The following is a 20,975-nucleotide window of genomic DNA, read 5'->3' as shown; positions in this document are numbered from 1 at the left end:
CATTAGTCTCAAAACAGAAGTGTCAAATGTCAAGATATTCTGCCATACTGTGCTAAGGAACAGAACAATGGGCTTATTAAAAGCCACTCTAGACAGACAGGCTTCGAGACCTTCCCTTTCGTGGCAGAAACTGCTCTCCATAGGACTTTCTCCTGTAGCTTGGTTAAAACACCAATGCAGATGTTACAAACAACACAAGCTTCAAGGGATCAAGTGAACTTTAAGGCCGCAGAACAGGAGTAAGGAAGTAGGTTAAATGTGCATAGTCAATGAACTACACCAACCAGCTCTTTCCCCGGACAAGACAGAAAGTCAGCCTTTAGCAACCAATAAATTACCTCTGCTTTGGTCTCCGGCCCTTCCAAAGGAAGAAATTCTTTAATTAAGTAGGGAAATTTTGCATCTGATCCCAATACATGTACATGCATGCAATTTCTGGATGTTTCCAAAAGACTGTTGTTAGTTTTTTCAGGACTACCTATTAAACATTGTTACGAGTACACGAATTCTCATTGCAAAGTTTTCAGGTTCTTCCGTTTACAGCATTGACGTCATCAAAGGTCAACCACAAGGAGCTGCAGTGTCCTTCCCAGCACAGCTGCCTGCTCCAGTTTTCACTGACCCCCTGGCTCCTCCTGGGCCTCACACTGTGTCTCAAAGCTTTAGTCCCTGTTAGCAAATTTATTGGATAAATAACTATGTGTCGGGTTCTATTCCATGCCTCGGTGAACCGGCTACAAAAACCCAAACACCCCTAAAATCCTGTAGCTTATGTTTTGCGGGGAACCCATCACCCACAACTGCCTCTGTGAATTCTCTTGTCACACTGTCACCGCTCCATGCGTGTCTGCTCTCTGAACGCCACCATCCCGTGAATAACACTGAGCCTTGTTCTTCTCTCAGCGCCCCATCTCGCCACGCTTCTTTCCGTGGCAGGCACACACTGGATGCTCTGTGAATGACCTTTTGTGTGTTGCTTCCTTTCCCTGGAAGTGTGGTCAAATTCCTGCTGAGTATGGAACCCGTCTGTGAGGTTATCTAGCTCTTTTTTTTTTTTTTTTAAATTCTCCTTGAATCGTTTCCAGTGAGCAACTCACCTGGCTGGCAATAATGGCAAATGCCACGTACCTGCTAAGGGAACAAACCAGACCAGAAGAAGGTGATCAGGTGGCCACATTCACTTACCCAAGCCCCATGTCTGCCTCCTATCCCAGAGTCTCTAGTTTGCTCTCTTTGAGTTTCCCAGCAGCTCTGCCCTCTGTCTTCTTGGAGATCTGGAGAGAGGCTGACATGGGAAGGATTCATCTTGTTCCTGTCCCCTTTGACCCCCAAAGGTAGAAACAGAAGATCAGGTGCTGGCAACCTTCTGTGGCAGGGAGACCACTGACACGGAGCAGACCCCGGGCCAGGAGGTGGTTCTTTCCCCTGGCTCCTTCATGTCCGTCACTTTCCGCTCAGATTTCTCCAATGAGGAGCGATTCACCGGCTTTGATGCCCACTACATGGCTGTAGGTAAGTCGCCTCATCATTGTGTGTCCCTTCATCCCTGGAGATGGAAACTGCCCTGTGCTCACTCCTGGACTCTGCCTTCAGTAGCTCGTTGCATTTATTCCATGGACCACAGATCCAATCATCCAGCCACCATTATCCAACAATTTACCTTTGTGAGACATTCCAGGGTAGGGACAGGCATCACTGTACTGCTTCCTAGTTCAACACCTGCTAGCAATGTTTTGTTTGGCTGTAGAATGCACATATGATGAAATGAACACATCTTAAGCATGCATTTAACACACATTAAACTTCACTATCTGCCAGAAAGTTCCTCATGTTCTTGTCCAATTAAACTCCTTGCCCCCAGATCTCTCACAGTAAACAATGGTTCTGACTTTCTTCTTCTATACATTAGTTTGCCCTCCAAAATGTCACTTAAGTAAACACCCAGAAAATATAGCGGGAACATGATTATCTTTTGCTCAGCATAATGTTTCTAAGATTCATTTATTTTGGATTAGCTCCCTGACGGAACTATGTTCCAATGCATGAACACACTGTAATGGTTTGGGGTTTTTTTTTTTTTAGGGGAGGGCGTGGCCACTTTCCCATTGAGAGACACATGGGCTTCACTTTGTTTTTTCACTCCTTAATAAAGGTTCCTTCAACCTTTTTATGAACATATGTTTTCCTATTTATTGGTTAATATCTAGATGCAGAACTGCCGGTTTGAGCACAGCTGTGTTTAGTCTTCCAAGAAATTGTCAGATTTTCTCCAAATAATTATGTCATTTGTAAAACAGTGTGTGACATTTCTGATGGCTCCATGTCCTCAACGTTAAATGTTGTCAGTCTTTTCTCCCTCATTTTTATTTACCCCTGTGCATATGTGTGGCTTAAACTGTAACCCCTGATGGCTAATAATGGTGGATATCTTTTTGTTTTGTATACGTACTGGCCATTTGTATGTTTCTATAGAAGAAATAGATGTGCAAACCTCTAAGACAGGGCTTGATCTATATGGGGACAGAGGGCGTGGGGCTGCGGTGGTGAGCCAAGCTCTCCAAGTCCTGAGTTTTCTGTCTCAGTTTCATCATTCAGGGGGTGAGGGTGCTAAGACTGGCATGGCGTGTGATAATTATTGTAACCAAGATGTGGTGATCACCTCTACCAAGGCTGAGATTGCCTAGGTTCAGACCTAGCTGTCCATGATCTTACAAGTTGCCTAACTTCTCGGGATTCTGCTTACTTCATTTGACAAAGGGAGATAGATAATGGCCCCCTCTGGGCTTTACACAGGGATCAAATGAAAGACAAGCATGACCCTCCCCCAAACCACGAATGCCCTTAAGTGCTTTGTAAGAGTGGCTTAATCATCAGGTGTGCAGTGACTGATGAGAGGCTCTGCCTGCCCCACAGATGTCGATGAATGCAAGGAGAGAGAAGATGAAGAACTTTCCTGTGACCACTACTGTCACAACTATATCGGTGGTTACTACTGCTCCTGCCGCTTCGGCTACATCCTCCACACAGACAACAGGACCTGCCGAGGTGGGGCCAATGGGGACTCTGGGCTTGGCCATGATGTGCCACATGTTTCAGGAGCATCAGCTGAGACACAGATCCATAGTGCATACAATGGCAAAGAGAAGTCAGGGCTGGGGAGATGGCTCAGTGGGTAAAGAGCTTGCTGCACACGCATGAAAACTTGCATTTAGAACCCCAGCACTCATGTGGAAGCTGGCTTTGGTGATGTGTGCATGTAATTCCAGTGCTGACAAGTACATCTAAAGAGTTTTCTGGCCAGCTGGTCTAACAGAGATGGAACAGTGAGCTCCAGGTTCAGTGAGAGCCGTACTTCCAAACTTAGGTGGAGCACCCCAGGAAGATCCCTGACATTGAACTCTGTTCTCTGTGTCAAATGCTTGGGTATCCACACCCGTGTTTACACACATACACCCAAAGACAGAGACAGACAGACAGACAGACAGACAGAGACAGAGAGACAGACTGAGAAGAGAGAGAACACTAAATAATGAAGTCAGAGATACACACACATACCACGTGGATATATGCTGAGGTGCTCACCCCACTAGGAGTCCAGGGTCTACTGTCAGAAGAGCATACAAGAAACTCTGAAGTCAGGCTGACCTTCCTGGGTACAAAGTCTGCTCTACAGGTTTCTGTCTCCTCTCCTACTGCAAGTAACCAACCTGACCAAGCCATGGGAAACCTGGGTTTTCCAGTCCTTTCTCTAAAAGCCATAAATTCAACCAAAGGTTCCGTTTTCTCTTTGCTTCGGCAGCACCTCTGTCGCTGTCTGATAGGCCTTAAAGCCTCAGACCGAAGGACAAAGGAGGAAAGAGGGTAAAGATAGCACGGAAGGGACTCATTCCTACATTGCTGTATCATCACCTACCACCACGGCTTCTGTTTTGCCGCTTCAGGTTGGGTCAGAGATGGTGAGCGTTGAGCGAGCAGTAGTCCCCAGACTAGCTGGGCAACAGCTGCAGACACTCTGGTGTTTAGATAAAGTCAATGCAACACTTGCTATGCTCACGTAAAGGAAGCATGGTCACAGCATCCCCAGACCTGAGCTGGCCTGGAGAGGTGACAACTGTGTCCCTTGACAGAAGTAAAGGAATATGGAGAAGTTCACCCACACAGGGAGAACAGATCCTAGAATCGTTCAGAGGTGTAGTAGAACTTAGGACAGTTTGGGAATTGCCTGGGGGTTAGTTTGGCCTCTCACTTGGAGAGGGCTCAGGGAAGGAAGCCAAACTTGGAGACAGAAATACTTCTTCCTTCAAAACTTGCTGAATAAAGCCGTGTGCCTCCTATATAAACCCAGTAACACGAGGCCGTAGTTTTCAAGAGCAATTTTCTCAAAGAGAATTAAGGAAGCTCAGGGTCAAGGTTTCTCACTTCTTTTCACCCTGACCCCGGGAACCTTCTAGAGAAAATACTACAGATTTGCTGTGCGCCTGTTAACAAACCCCATGCCTACCTGTGCACTGTGAATACGAAGAGAAAGATTTCCCCTCCCCCGAGCCATCTCTAGTCCTCCCAGGGCCGAGACTGACCCACGAGGATGCGAGGATGCCTGAGGAAGAAAGTGAAAACAGATGCGGACTGGGGAGGCCTCTTTCTGCAGCTCTTGTTGGAACTTTATGTTAGTCATGCTTGCTGTTCCGGGCTACTGTTTTCTCATTTGCAAAATGAGCACAATGAACAAAGACTTACAAAGCACAGACATGCCAAGCCTGGGAGGGGCCAACCCAAGGGACCAAGGTTCAACAGGCCTATAATGGGCTAAGTCATGGCGAGGCTCCCAGGAAGCTGGATGTTGGATAGCAGAAACAAACAAACAAACAAAAATCAGAATCCTGGGGTTCACAGAACTCAGTTTAGTGGGGGGTGGGAGAGAGTAACTGAGTGTGTGACATGATGTCATCGAGTGTGTGACATCAGAGAGGATAGACTGGGCAGTCAACAAAAGAAAGACGGGGGCTGGGCAGTGAGGGTGTGTTGTGGGAGGGGGAGGACTTTTCTTAGGTGAGGATCAAGAATGGCTTTGAGCAGAGACCCAAGAGACAGACAGGCCAAGGAGGGGGCGCGAGCCAAAGAGGTCTAGATGCAGCACCCGCCCCTCCATCTCAAAGCCGATCATTATCAGAGTGGCTGCCTGTCCCTACCAGAGGATCCCATAGTGAGGGGCATCATCCAGGGAAGCCCTATCTAGAGAGAGACTTAGGAAGTCTACAGCTGAGTCATTTTCCACAGGGACAGTGGAGAGACCACTACCCTCCCCAGAGTTTCAGTTTCCCAGTAAAATGGGGATTCCTTCTCTGCCTACCTCCTGGGAACACCGCAAAGATTACACAGTGGCAGATGATCAAGGGTTGGCTGTGTCTGTGTCAATGGAGTGCCCTTTTCTCTGTTCTGTTTTCTACAGTGGAATGCAGTGGCAATCTCTTTACCCAGAGGACTGGTACCATCACTAGCCCCGATTACCCCAACCCTTACCCCAAGAGCTCTGAATGCTCGTATACCATTGATCTGGAGGAGGGCTTCATGGTCAGCCTGCAGTTTGAGGACATTTTTGACATCGAGGACCATCCTGAGGTGCCCTGTCCATATGACTACATTAAGGTAACCCTAAAACTGCTACTTGTCCCAAGGATGCTGAAGCATCTTGGCTCAATTGGGTGAAAAAAAACCAAACAAACAAACCAATGTTCTGGGCTTTTGGCTTTTCATCTTCCCTTTGGATAGGGAGCTAAGTCCCTAGCTTCCCAGCATGCCATTGTTTAAAACATTATTTTGGTTTGGGTCTCCTCTGATTCCAAACTGGCACCCTGGTCACTAGGGTGATAGGAGGTAGAGAATTACAAAGTCAAACCTATACTTTAGGAAGCCTGATTCAGCATTATGGAGTGCACCCTGTACAGATGCATGGGGTTTTACACTCAGAAAGGACTCATGCTTGGTTTAATGTGCTGTAGACACCTTGAGCTTCTTAATATATCCTGAACAAGGTGCTCATAGTTTTTGTTTGTGCTAGATCCCATACATTATGGAGGTGGTTTTGTTTGAGGGAAGAGACAATTATAAAGGCAATAATGAGGGAAGAAAATGTCTAAGGCCAATGACCACTCCATTTAAGGTTATTCTATGTTGTAAGTCTAATGCAAGGTAACGGAACTTTGGCTGGGATAGTGGAAGGAATAGGTCTCAGATATGAAGGGGTTAAAATCAGAATTACCTTCCGTGCCAGGTAAAGCATCTGAGCAAAGCCAAATATTGGGCTCTGATTCCAGGAGAGATGCTGAGCCTGAGAAATAAAGGTACCACCAAGTATATACACAGATGCTAATCTAAGCCATGAGGATACTGAGCAACTCAACAAAACAAAAGCAATAGGAACTGGAGCTCATGCCTTCTGAAAACTGTGTAGAGGGAGCAGGGCTATCAGTGAGCTCAGAAAGGGAAGTCTGAGAGAGATATGCACCCAGGAACACCTGTGAGAAAGCTCGAGAACACCCAGCCGGGCTTGCCCCCTAGTGAGTCAGAAGTTAAGAGGGAGCTTGGCTGCAGGTGACACAGCAGGAATGGTTGTGACACAGGGCATGTTTGTGTTGCTGTGGAGTAAGTTGCTCCCAACATAACGGCTTGCAACAACTATTATCACATGTTGGGTAGACCAGAAGTCCCTCAGGGCTCTATTGGCTCTCTGCTTAGACTCTCATGAGATTGAAACCAAGGTGGCCATTTGATGAGGTTCTTACCTTTGGACTCTGGGGAATAAACCACTTCCAAGCTCGTCTAAGGTGGTGGCAGAATTTTATTCCTGACTTTTGCAGGACTCAAGTTCCACTGGTGAAAGAGCTGTCCTCACTTTCCTCTGTATTGGTCCCTGAGGGGTCCCTCTTGTCCGCCTTCTGAAACCCAAAGGCTTCTGTACAGTAAAGGAAACCACAGATCTAGTAAAGAGGCCGCAACAGTATGGGAACAAATGCAATGCTTGCTGCATGTCTGACCCAGGATTAATGTCTGGAATATACTAAGAACTAAAAAAGCTAAACACAAAGGAAAAGCAACAGCCCAACTTTTTAAAACCGGACCTGAATAGGGAACTCTCAAAGAAAGAAATACAAATGACTGAAACAAAATTTTTAAGTGTTCAACACCCTTAGCCGTTTGAGAAACGCCAATTAAAATTACTTTGAGATTTTTATCTTCCCACAGCCAGAAAGGCTAAGGTCCAGAAAACAAATGACAAAAAGTTCTGTGGAGCTGTGAGGAAAAAGGAGCCCTTGTTCACGGTGGTGGGAATGTAAATTGATGCAGTCATTACGGAGATCAGCATAGAGGCTCCCCAAAAGCGAGACACCGAACGACTATAGGACCCAGCTATGTCACTCATTGGTATCTCTTCAAAGGATTCTATGTCCTGCTGTAGAGATAACTGCTCATCCATGAAACCCATGGATGCTGCTCTGTTCACAACAGCTGAGACATGGGAAAAAGCCTAGATGTCCTTCACCTGACGAATGGATAATGAAAACATGGTGCATATGTACCATGGAATTCTAACAGCTCTAAAGAAAGATGCAATAATTGAATGGTAATGTATGGAACTGGGGAAAACCATTGAGTGAAGTAACCCAGTCCTAGGAAGACAAGTATTACACGCTCTCTCTCATATGTGGATGCTAACTTGAATCTTTAGATATGTGCGATTCATTTAGAGTAACTATAGAGGCCAGGAAAGTAGAAAGAAGCCATGCCAGGGTGAGAAATAAGATCTTAAGGGAGGGCAGAGGACAGGCAGTATGGGGATTAAAGCAGATACTGGGAAGAAAGGTTAGGGTGGGAAAAAGATTTAAGTGATTTAGTAGCACAAGGCGAAGGAGGGATGGGGTGTGTGTTAGCTAATCTTGTGTCAACTTGACACAGGATAGAGTAGTCTGCAAGGAGAGAACCCTAACTCAGAAAATGCCTCCACTAAGATTGGGCACTAGCTAAGCCTGTAGAGCATTTTCTTAATTAGTGATCAATGGTGGTGGGCCCAGCCCATTGTGGGTGGTGCCATCCCTGGGCTGGTGGTCCTAGGTCATATAGCAAAGCAGGCTGAGCAAGCCCTGGGAGCAGTCAGTAAGCAGCACCCCTCTGTGGCCTCTGCATCAGCTCCTGCCTCCAGAATCCTGCCCTGTTGGAATTCCTATCCTGGCTTTCTCTAAAGATGAACAGTGATGTGGCATTGTAAGCCAAATAAATACTTTCCTCTCTGGTTCGCTGTTGTTTGTGCTGTTCAATCACCACATAATAACCCTAACTAAGACAGGAGGGACAACTAACACTAAAGATGTTTGGAAAAGCCATATGGAAACACACTAATTTAGAAACTTCATATTATCTATCTATCTATCTATCTATCTATCTATCTATCTATCTATCTATCTATCATATGCACAAGAGTTGAAATGAAATTACCTAATAGAGGGGAATAACACTCCTCCCAGAAGCCATAGCTATCCAACAAAGAGCCCAATGGCAGGTATAGGATACCACCCTTCAGGTTGTTGATCCAAAGAGATCCGATAGAACCCTGATTAACAAAACAGGCTACTTTCATTTGCTCTTTGCTATCCATCAGAACTAAATGATAAGGCCCCATAGACTTGAGTCACAGGGCATGGGTAAATCAAGCTGGGCCTGACCTAGAAGTTTCTTCCTTGCTAGCTAGCTTTCATGGTACCTATGGCATCACAGAGACTGCTAAGGGGAAAATAGTTATCTATGGTCCTACCCAGGCATGTGTTGTGTGAGCTATGATAATAGCCTGGCAAGATATGTCTTTGGGTGCAATAGTGGCATTAATATTACTGGGATGGTCAACGGCTTTATGGGTGACTTTAAGACCCACATTACAGAACAGTATTCATGCCTGGCACTGTAAATTTGGCAAAGAGCCTATCACTCCCGGGAGTCAAGCCAATCAAAAGCTCAGCACAAAGGAGGGGTTCACAAAGCCCCACGCCTTGCTGAAGAGCTTTATCAGTTGAAGGCTACTAAGATAAAATGCATTTTCTTTAGGGAAGTGGCCCCTGGCAGGTTGCCTATCCTCCAGTTGGTGGTCCCACACCCATGTGCACAGGGACAGCACCGATTAGACTCAATGGATTATGGAAAGAGAACATTCGTTATGTTGGAAGGGAGATGTGGTGATGGGGTCTGGGTAGAGTTGGTGGGGAAGTGAGGGGCAAATATAATCAAAACACACTGTAAATATAAGCAAATTCTCAAAGAATGAAGAAACCACTTTTTTCAAGTGCCTCTGATCACAAGGGAACACACAGGGAGAAGGCTATGTAGACCATGTAGCTTAAAAATCACTGAGTCCTAGGAGCTCAGCCTGGGATCCACATGCAGATAGTGAATGTCTTCAAGCGTCATTTCCTCTGTCCTCAGCAAAATGATGACATCACCCAGGAGTACAGACATTACCAAAAGCTAACAGTGGTGTCCTGGTTCTCAGAGATGGGGGAAAGGGTTACCTGCACTGGACTGGAACCTGCGGCGGGGGTTGGGGGGGGGGGGGGAGGTGGAGGTCTGAATCAGCCAATGGCGTTTAAGGCCATTTCTCCTCTCCATTCTTGCTCCTGCATCATCCCTTTTCCCACAGCATAGAGGGTTACAGCAAGGAGATCAAAACAAGGTTATGCATGGAATTAAGCTAAATTCCTCAACAAAATAAGACCCCTGTCAGTCTGTCCATCCTCGCCCCCTTCCACTCCCTCTGTCCCAGCTTCTCCTGCTCTTCACACCTGCCAAGATCTTTCCCACCTTTGACCTTGATTTTTTACATATGCTGTGGGGGTTTTTTCTGCCTGGAAAATGACAGGAAAAATATGCTGTTTTTCTGTTTTCTTCTACTCATCCCATGTGTCAGACCGAACATCATTTCATCATCGGGATTGCCTTATTTTGTTACTATGCTTCTATTACACAAATGGTGACTTCTATAGATTATGTATACTCTAATACTGTAATTATAAAATTTGGCCATGTTCCTATTACATATATATAGATATAGATATAGATTTTGTTTAATTAATGCTGTGCACTGTACAAGACTGCCCACAAGATGTTCATTGGTAGTCACAGCAGCACTAGCTTGCTTTGTTAACTCCAAAGGTCACTAAAATTATGACAGAAATGGACATAAATCCATTTGGTAATCGCTAAGTCTACAAACAAGAGTGTATACTATGGATTTGCATTAGAGTTTCCAGAAAATTCCAGCACTATTTTGCCTGAAGCACTCAGATATGATTTTTCCCCTCTCCCCACACCCCCCCCCCCCCACAGATTACGGCTGGTCCAAAAGTATGGGGGCCCTTCTGTGGAGAGACATCCCCAGAGCCAATCAGCACCCAGAGTCACAGTGTCCAGATCCTATTCCGCAGCGACAACTCAGGAGAGAACAGAGGCTGGAGGCTCTCCTACAGAGCAGCAGGTAACCTTTCCCCTTTCCCAGGTCACCCTGAGCCACTGTGCTCCTTGCTCACAAAGAGGGCTCTTGAGGGAGGATGGATGTAGTCCCAGCTAGAGGCCCACTCCTCTGAGGACTTTGAGAAACTGGGAACCAAGGTACAGGCTACCTCCTGGCTAAGCTTCCCACTACGAGTGGGGGATGGGCACAGGGAGAATGGGCTTATCCCCAAGACTGGTTACCCTTGAGCACCCCGAACACCATTTCTCTTTCCCCTCACCATGGAGATTCATCAAGCTGACAGGACCTCCCAACCGTGGCCGCCTGTTTCCAAGTCTGGCACGGGAGTTTGTGGACCCGGAGTTTTGTGGAGATTGGGCTCTATGTGAGTTCCTGGCCTGGCACAGCCTGTAGCCCCAATCCCTAGTGTTCCACAGAAGCTAGTCCTGATATAAGCCCAGAGGGAGTTCTGTACTCACTAAGTCTGTAATAACTGAAGGAAAAAGAGTGTGGACAACAAGGAGGAGTAACTAATCACCATCATAGAACCTGGAGGCCTGCCTGGCTCTGCTTGGCCACGTGGAGAGAAGAGTGACAGAAAGTTAACAAAGGAAGGTTTGTCCCTGAGAAGGTGTCAGGACTAAACCTAGTGAGGCTCTTGTCGGGATCAGCCCCTTGAAGAAAAGCAGAGGCATCGGAACACAGTCCCTTAGAGTCCTGGGAAGAAGGGTGACTGTGGTCATCCTGAGTAGCCAGCAGTGAAAAAGGCCAGGGCACAAATTTCAAACCAATAGGAAGCCCTTGTGTTGTGTTACGAGCAGCAGGGCTGCGTCCCTGGCACGCGGCCGCCCGCATGGCTAGCTTTACCCGAAATAATTATACAGAAACTGTATTCTTTTAAACACTGCCTGACCCATTAGTTTCAGTTTCTTATTGGCTAGCTCTTACATATTGATCTAACCCATTTCTATTAATCTGTGTAGCCCACGAGCTGGCTTACCAGGAAAGATCTTAACCTGCGTCTGTCTGGAGTGGGAGAACCATGGCGACTCCCTGACTCAGCTTCTTTCTCCCAGCATTCCGTTCTGTTTACTCCGCCTACCTAAGGGCTGGCCTATCAAATGGGTCTAGGCAGTTTCTTTATTAATAAGAAATCACTCCCACATCATTTCCCCTTTTTCTGTTTAAACAAAAAAGAAAGGCTTTAACTTTAACATAGTAAAATTACATATAGCAAAACAGTTATCAAGCAAGAATTACAGTTTCAATATTTATATCTATTTTATCTTTTATCATAACTAAGGAAAACTATAACTGTCTATTCATTCTTCAACTCCATCAAAGACTCCAGAAGGATATAATACTACCTAAGTAAACAAGAAATAAGAAAACTCTAGAAATGATAGAGACATCTCGCTGCCTGGACAGTCACCCAAAGTTCTTTTGTACGGTTGGGGCATCCATCTTCAGCCTTCAGGCCCATAGTATCCAGCAGACATTTTCATGAAGCAGGAAATTTCAAAGACAGTTCAGTCACTATCTGCTGTGTTCTGCAGAATGTCTCGCAGACTCTTTCATGAGTCATAAACCCCAAAAGACCGTCTCACCTTTAGGCAAGTTCAGCAGTCCTCTCTCTGCGGGTTCTCTGTGTCCATTTTATGCAACAGTCCAGGCAAGAGCAGTTTCTTGCCCAAATGGCTATCCAACTCCATAAGGATCCTCTTCGATGCCCATCTTCCTCTCGAAGTAGATTGGTGCCACCAGGAGCAGATATGTCTCATTGTCATGAAAAGTCCTAAGTTATTAAAACATTAAATGCCATATTCTGCAGTCTTTGAAAGATATGAAGAATGTCTATCTAACTGAAATGTATCTCTATATATCTAGAAAATCTAACTAACATGACTACAAGCTTTACTATTATCGATGATTAACCATTAACCTATATTTCTTAATTATACATTACATTTTTAAATGAACTACACAATCATAATACCTTAATCAAGATCAGAAATACATATACATATAACAAAATTGACTGTAAAATCCACACCAATGCAAATTACTCATACCTATATCATTTCCCCCTTTAAATGTAAAAGAACATTTACAAACAATATTTTGGGAACATGGGCGCAGTTTTTTCTCTCCAAACTGCTTCCTGCTGAATGGGGGCGCTGTTAATCAGATCATTTAGGGTGTAACCTGTGTGCCAGGTTTATCTCAGTTGCCAGTTGAGTGAAGTAATTTTTTGAGGGTGTTCACAGGAACTTTTCGGGAGGTCGTGGTCTATCATACCATATCAGGATAGATGCAATCCATAGGGTCTGGTCCTCTGTGAAAACAAAAGAAGACCCTTTCCAAAGCATCATATCCTTAGACCCAAATTCTGAAGTCATACCCTCATGATATCCGTTTTGGTTCCACTTGGCAGCCCATAGAATGAAATGTCTGTCTGTACTTAGCTCCTTTACAGTCAAAAATTTTAAAGAAAACACAATGTACATAATCCAGACTCTCTGTGAATTTTCCATTTTTACGTGGCTTATTTTTCTTTATTTCTTTTAATCTCTTAACTATCTGTACTCTGTCTCTTTAAAGACTTTACCCTTACGAAGCGGCGGGCTGCGTCCCGCCACCCGGCTAGCTTTACCCGAAATAATTACACGGAAACTGTATTCTTTTAAACACTGCCTGACCCATTAGTTTCAGTTTCTTATTAGCTAGCTTTTACATATTGATCTAACCCATTTCTATTAATCTGTGTAGCCCACGAGCTGGCTTACCAGGAATGATCTTAACCTGCGTCTGTCTGGAGTGGGAGAATCATGGCGACTCCCTGACTCAGCTTCTTTCTCCCAGCATTCCGTTCTGTTTACTCCGCCTACCTAAGGGTTGGCCTATCAAATGGGTCTAGGCAGTTTCTTTATTAATAAGAAATCACTCCCACATCACCCTTGTTTATTTAACCTGAGTACAGGCCTCAGGGATGAGCTCCAGGTCATAATGGGACAATGGCCTTTAATGTTCCTCCGATCTCCGAGTGTCAATGAAATTGTTTGGTTCACTTTACAAAAAAAGAAATGGAAGACTGTCTTAGAGAATGGCTCACCCCTGCTTTCCAAAGTTTTGTCTCTAGACACCCAATCCTGTCCTCTCTGCCTCCTTCAGGCCTTGCTTCCCAGGTGCTGGCCCTTGGCTGTCATTTCTCCTCACTTCTCCCCTGATGTCTCTTCATTTGTTTCCTGCCAGGAAACGAGTGCCCAAAGCTACAGCCTCCTCTGTTCGGGAAAATCGAGCCCTCGCAAGCCGTGTACTCCTTCAAAGACCAAGCACTCATCAGCTGTGACACGGGCTACAAAGTCCTGAAGGTGCAGAACCCTGCCTGGGAGGAGGAGTGAGCGGGCTGGAGAGTTCTCCAGAGCCCCCCCCCCATGGTGTAGGAGCTGCCATAAGGCCAGCTCAGCATGTCCTAGCATCCTACTGAGTGTCTCAAAACTCCAGAAATTCAAAACAATGCATTCTAGCCACCTCTCGCTTCGGGACACGGCACACAAGTTGTACATCGGGGCATGAGTTGTCCTGATTGCTTTAAAATATGGGACCATATGGCTCCATAATTAGGGACAACGACCTTAACAAAGGTCATCAGAGGTGGAGGGGGTTGGTGCTGAAGGAGGAGCAGGCGTTGTAAAGATGGCCAATGGACACTCCTCTAATTCCTACCATCCAGCGTGGTGGTACAGCTACCCTCCTTCCAGAACAACAGGAGTAAGGAAGTACAGTCCCTGTGTACAGAGGCTGGTGACTGGAGTCAGTGGTTGGGAATCTTTATGTTCCCCAGGTGAGTCCACTGTACAGCCAGGCTAGAAACCCACTGTTCTGGAGGAATTGCCCTCAGGAAGGGTCTGGGTCGGCAGCAGCAGCCCCTAGGAGCTTGTTAGAACCATGACTCCTTGGGTAGGCCACCCGGACCGAACTGGAATTTTGGTGGCAAGGAGCAGCAGTTTGCCTCCGCTGGCCCTCTCTAGGTGACGCTGTCTGCTAGCTCTAGCTAGAGAAACATTGCTCTCAAACTACAGTCAAAACTATAGCTTCTTCTCTAGTGGCCATTGCCTGTGCCCCGAGTATAAATGGGGGTGACAAAAAGAGCAGCCATCGCTTAGGTTATAGGCAAGTTTACCTTTGGGACTCCTTGGTGGAATTCCCAGTTGAAGATAGCCAGGTTCGAGGTCGGAGTTGTCTTTGCTAGGAAATGTGTTCTAATCCACTCCCTCCTGCTTTTCATTCCCTTCTGGGTTTCTTTTCAGGACAGTGAGATAATGGATACTTTCCAGATTGAGTGTCTGAAGGACGGAACATGGAGTAACAAGATCCCCACCTGTAAAAGTAAGAGAACGAAACAGATGGGCTACAACGATGCATTTCCTCGTGGTGGGGTCAGAGTTGGGACCATGCAGGGTTGTAAGCCTTGCCAGGGCTCTCTAGGAAGGGTGTCATATAAGAGCGGGACAAAGGAATATGAGAGCCCATTTCAGAAATAAGAGTCACACACACACACACACACACACACACACACACACACACACACACGGGCTTTTTGAACGGTCTGGCTTACTTTCCAAACACAAAATTTCCTCCCCACCTACAGACAGGGTACTGAATGGACTATATTCCTTGAGGTCTGGAATGAGCCTGAGCTCGGGAATTGCTGGTTAGAAAAACTAGTTTGGCACCCATGTGCGGTGTCAGTCATGTGATGACGAAAGTCTCCATGCCGGCCACTCCCCCTCTGAGTCTTCTGGGTCAGCTGGTGACGTAGGGCTGCCTAGGGAGGGCTGTGATGTGAGCACAGAGGACCTATATGAAGTAGAGGACACTTGCTCTGGCGACCCAGACTTCTTGCCTTGTGGCCTCCTAACATATTACATGACCATGAGCAAGATCTTTTGCTGTAAGAGCTCAGACTTGCTCTGTTTCAGACTTGCCTTCATTCTAGAACATGTGCCAATGGGTCTAGAGAGGAATAATCCACCTAAATTGGCTATTGAGTTTTTAATGAGAATATAGATTCCCAATTACTACTCTGTTACTCCCATACCCTTGAGATTTCAAATGTGAAAGTTTGGACCATGATTTTAGCAACTATGTAGGGCAGTCGGGGCTGGGGGAGGAGGCTCGGGACTTGCTTTAGAGGAAGAATGAGAAGTCCAGACATTATAGTCCGTCATATCGGTGCCTGTTCCATGACTTTCGGCTCTTTCCCCTTTCCTTTCTCCTAAAGAGCTCCCATATGGCGTTCAGACATGTCCCTTCCCTCTGTGCCCAAGGAATCCTGGCAGGAGGACTCCCTTGAGGCAAACCCCAGGCAGCACCTAAAACCAGAATGGGCTTATTTCCTTTTTCATGTGGTAAAGGGTGGTGGCCGAGCCCTAAGAAGGGAAAAAACTGTCCTTTTACAATAAGGTCAAGCACCTACTGAATGCCAATGCAGACTTCTGTAGAGAATTCAGGTGGAAAGGAAGGGGTCTAGCCTGAGGACCTCAGATGCTCCTCCAGTAGGTGGTCCAGTGCACAGTGTGACTGAGTTCTGAGCTAGGTCCCCTGCAGAGCAAAAGCAAAGATCATTCTGAATATCAGCGAAGTGTCTGGTGCTCAGGACAGAACCGCACTCTGTAGTCGCGAAGTCGTGACTTTAAATGTAGATTCTAGCGGTTGGGTGGGCCTAGCTAATTTACTCATACTCTTTTGGCCCCATCCTCCCTGATCAAGATTGTGGTGAGAACTAACTGGGTTACTACACACACCACGACTGTAGAGAGCCAGAAATACATTCAATGCAAAGCGCACTTAGTTATACCTACCCCACCGCCATTGGCGGGCAGGGGTTTAATACTTTGTCTCATATTTCTGGAAAGCATAAAGTTCTATTAGTACTTTTCCCTGGTAGAACACATGTGTTACTATAATGGACATGTTGACAGAGTAAGGTCATATCTGATAGCATCGTTTTCTGTGACCTATGCTAGAAAGCCACTTAAGAGTTGACCCAATTCATTCACATTAAGCTAGATCAGGACTGTTACAGCTCTTGTTAGCACACAGCCAGCGGCTTTGAGCATCTGAGGGTACCTTGTACTCTGCTAGGTCCCAGGAAAGACGCACAGGTAAGACAGGCAGGTTGAATCATTGGGAACACACAGGGAGGAGTTGGAGCCAGACCAGTCGTACACAAGGTGGGACTAAGGAGTTTGTAGCAGAGAGACTGGGGGTGTAGCTCAGGTGATAGCATGCTCGCCTAGGATGCGCAACCTAGGATGCGCTGGATCCAGTCCCCAGCCTCTGCCAAACATAACAGCACATGCTTGCAACTCCAGCGCTCCAGAGATGGAGAATGGAGGCAGACAGATAGGCCTGTAAGGTCATCTTCAGCTATACAGTGAGTTCAACGCCAGCCTAGGCCACATGCTATTCCATCTAAAAGATAAAAAAGGAAAAACGATAAAAATGTACAGAAGAACAGGAAGTGGGAATTATGGGCTGTTGTCTTGGCCCTGCCTCCACTTCGTGCTGACAAGTCCCGCTATCCTCCGAATGCCATCTGTCAAATAAGCATTGTGGCCAGATGAATGCAAAGCTCCCAGCCAGGGGCAGAATTTCATCTTCATCAGGAGCCAGGATGTAAGACTATGCAAATTCTCGGAGTGATACAAATTCAGCAATCCCAAACTGTCCTTCACACTGCCTGTGCCTGCACTGCATTCTTTGTGTTCTGGGAGAGTGGTTTCTGTATTTCCTGCATGAACTATTTCTGCTTTGCTTGCTAACTTTTCTCTCTCTTCCTTTTCTCTCTCTCTCTCTTTTTCTCCCCCCTTCTCTCTCTCTGCTTCCTTCCTTTTGTCTCCTGATCCTACTATGACTTCACCATGGTGACAGAGAGCGAGATCGATTTGGAGAACGAATCCGAGTCAGAGCCAGTGACAGAGTGAATGACAATGACGGGAACCCCACACAGTGCAGACATCAAGGAACCGAGACCCCTCCTCCCGTCTCAGAACTACCCCACCTAGCCCCACCCACCGACACTCCATTGCCCACTTTAGTGTGGATTAGAATGGATGTTGAGCTTGGCAGCTGCGCCTCAGCAGAGGAAAGTGCTGCCTTCGTGAGAACAAATTCTCTCTTGATGATATCCCCATCATTCAGATGAACTCCAAAAAGCAATGAAAAGACAATGGGTGATTTTTTTTAATCTCTAAGAAAACTGTACTTGTCTCAAAGGAAAATATGTCCTTGTATCGAGAAACACAAATTTAATATACAATCATATGTCCAAGATCAACATGGACCCTGGCTGCTGATCAACTCCGTACTATAAGTTTAAATGGGTCAGGATGCCAACTACTTGGTGACTTTCAAGTTTTGGGGTTCTACTACTGTCTTAGCAACCACGCATTTATAAAATGAATAATAACACTGAGTGTGGATTTTTGAGAATCTGGATGTTTTCTCATTCAGAATGTATATTTCCCATCTACACTGTTTCGGGCTGAAATTCTACTCTCTGAGGCTTTTTACTACTGGGGCTTACAGGTTTTGTGTTTCTTAAAACTCGTCGATTAAAAGCCTTAAAGAATGAGCATCAGTCGCATCTGGAGGCAGTGGTCCTCGGCTTGGGGTGATGGCTGTAGCTAGGACAGTGAAGAAAGAGCGGAGGCACATGAGCATGCACGCTGGGATCCACAAGACAATGTCTGCCTGCTCAGAGCACACATAGCAGAGAGGCCCTGCTTCTTAGTCTATGACCACCCAATCTAATGATTAGATGGTCACTTAATGAGGGCAGGATTCTGCAAGTGTGGACGATGGGCAGTCTGGAGAGTGAGGTTCTGTCTTAGGGTAGAGGTGCCCTTGATAGAAGAGATGGGATGGACACTAAAGACAAGTGTCATCTGGGCAAATGTTTGCCAGGCCACAAAGTCTCGAGAATCCTTATGTAAGAGAAAGATTTGAAATGTGTCCAAGCAATTGTCATAACAAAGAACGTGAGATGTGTATCACATGAGAGATGTGAGTGACGATTTCAAGGACAGAAGAACGTGACCTGTCCAGTTAGAAGGACTTCAACCCTTTTAGGAAGAAGCAGTAGTGGCATGGAAACCCAGTGCCCAGATATCAGGGGTGGCACAGGCGATGCCTGTAATAAGGACATGGAATGCTGGAGAGTTTGATGACATTGGAGTATAGGTGTCCTGAGGGAAAGAGATGAGGCTAGGAAGGTCGTACCAGGGTCAGGTGCTCATATAGGGCTTCTCTAAGAAGCCCGTGAACAAAGGAAAGCATGTTGAGAGTTTAAGCCAAGAAAGATGTTTTGGAAGAAACATAAATGGCAGCAAGAAACAATCAGAGAGACAAGATGTGGGATAACACATTTTATACCAGAGTGGTGAGCAGGGCATGCTAAGGAAGAGGAGGAGAGAAAAATATTCTGACTCTCCAGGATATAGAAGTGGTCAAATACAAAGAGAGGGTGCATTCGTTTCCGTAGCTAACAAGCTCCCTCAAAGATGGCGGCTAACACTGGTGTGCACTGACTGCTCTGGAAGTTAGGAGTCTGGATGTCCCAGTCTCAGAGATTTGATCATCATCTCTAAGGCTAAATTCTAGCCTGTCAGGAATTGTGTTGTCTGGAGCTTGAGGCCCTCTGGAAAATCCTCAGAGTGAGGACAGAGGCAAACACATAACAAGGAGAAACCCTTATTAATCTGCTGAGGACACCGTTTCACACACACACACACACACACACACACACACACACACACTGATTGTGTCAGGCAAGAAGCCTTTGTGCTCTTGTGATGTTTGCCTCCTATCAAAGACACAGCACTTTCTCCCTGTCATGCTGCGCTTGAGTAGAAGGTTGCTCCGTTATCCCTGACTACAGTTGAGCTGACATGGCCCTCTCGTTTCTGTTTGCCATCTCCTCTCTCAGGCAGCTGTATCAGTGGGCAGAGTTACATACCTGAGGCAATGTGAAAGGATGCCCTCTCCTGAGAAAATAACTCCTACTAACACCAACCACTCAAGCCAAGCACTCAGTTCCCCCATGAGGGACAGGAGAGTTGAGTCAGGAGGCTTACTGAAGCTAAAGAAACTTCCAGCAGGCTCAGGGAGGCAGCAGTAATATCAGTATCTAGGTACTAGTCTAAGGGATTTCCTAAAGGTAGAAGGTTGGCTTCAAGTCTCATCAGGAAAGTAAATTTTAATCTACTTAGGGTTTTAAACAGCAATTTCTATTTCTTGCTATCCTGGTGCTAACCTTCATATGCTTACCTCATGAACTGCAAAAACATCTGTATTCTGGGTTATCAATGAAAAGGAACATCTGTATTCTGGGTTATCAATGAAAAGAAACATCTGTATTATGGGTTATCAATGAAAAGGAAGTCATTTGTTCTGGGGGCTTGAAGGCCAGGACCCCTTTGGGTAAGAAATACCCACGTGAACTTCCTTTCCTCATTCCCTTTTATCGAAAATGGAAGGCACTGTAATCAGACAAATTGTAACTTAGATAACTCCAGTCAATCTAAAGGTGAGTTAAAGATCTAGGGTTAAATACCACAACATCTGACTGACACTGTCTGACTAATGCTCAGAGCTTAGCTGCCTCTCCCCAGTGGGTTAACTTGAGGGGGAGGTGGAATTTTGGAAATTCTTCTAGAACTCTAGCATTATCGACAGGTAATGTCCACATCAGCCAGCTAATGTTCACTATTTAACCGGAAAGCAGATGTCCAGGAACAGCTCGTAGCACTCACTGGAACAACACCGAATCCAAGGTCAGGGCTAGTTCTCACTCCAACAATAATTGCCTAGGTGACTTTGGACCAGTGAGTCTTCCCCCTCTGCTTATCTCTAACACAAAGAGGAAGTTCTACGTGGTCTGCCTCAGTTCCTTTTCCAGCTGTGGATTCCCATGTTTTTCCAACTCTGACAAAGACTATTCTATGTAGAATTGGGGTTTCCTTAAAAACAAGCAGCATTTCCTAGTCCTTGGAAAGAAACCAATAGATTGGGTCCTCAGACTCTGATGCAACCATGAAAAGATGTCCTGACCAGGCTGATGCTTGCTGAGTTCCATCCATGCTAGCAACTCACCTAAAACGTGGCTAGACAAGCAAGCTTCCTAAATACCATCCGGAGGTCGCATCTGTGGTCAAGTTCTATACTCAGAGGATAGCCAGCCCCAGTATCCAACAACTATCAGAGGAGACAGCAAGCAGGTGGAGATTGGAAGTTCATCCATCGCAGCTCTCACTGGTTCTGTGACAGATAAGCTGCCTGCAGGAAGTCAGCAGGGTGGAGCTGTATACTCACATAGGAACTGGGTTGTTCTGTTTGTTTGGTTGTTTGGTTGGTTTTGTTGTTTTAATACTAAGTTCCAATGTGAGCACATTAAATGTTCTTCTTCAGCCTGTGGTTG

The 20,975-nt window shown here is 45.9% G+C and overlaps 1 protein-coding gene across 3 annotated transcripts in view; it reads left to right on the top strand.

The window, feature by feature from the left end:
• Positions 1-20,975, top strand: part of Masp1 (MBL associated serine protease 1) — a 75,074-nt gene that overhangs the window by 30,698 nt on the left and 23,401 nt on the right. For 2 of the 3 annotated variants that reach the window (XM_041678287.1, XM_041678285.1), the window contains 6 exons: positions 1,335-1,512; positions 2,914-3,045; positions 5,450-5,646; positions 10,369-10,516; positions 13,745-13,863; positions 14,803-14,881. In XM_041678287.1, the coding sequence (XP_041534221.1) occupies positions 1,335-1,512; positions 2,914-3,045; positions 5,450-5,646; positions 10,369-10,516; positions 13,745-13,863; positions 14,803-14,881 (853 nt within the window). Of the gene's footprint in view, positions 1-1,334; positions 1,513-2,913; positions 3,046-5,449; positions 5,647-10,368; positions 10,517-13,744; positions 13,864-14,802; positions 14,882-17,428; positions 18,133-20,975 lie in introns of those variants that run through there. The other variant, XM_041678286.1, reaches the window with a different exon arrangement.

This window comes from Microtus oregoni, unplaced genomic scaffold (genome assembly GCF_018167655.1).
Source record: "Microtus oregoni isolate MIOR12 unplaced genomic scaffold, Mior012 000029F_ref0000214, whole genome shotgun sequence".
Taxonomy (NCBI): domain Eukaryota; kingdom Metazoa; phylum Chordata; class Mammalia; order Rodentia; family Cricetidae; genus Microtus; species Microtus oregoni.
Note: the sequence above shows the minus strand (reverse complement) of the source record. Positions and strands in the feature narration are given on the sequence as shown.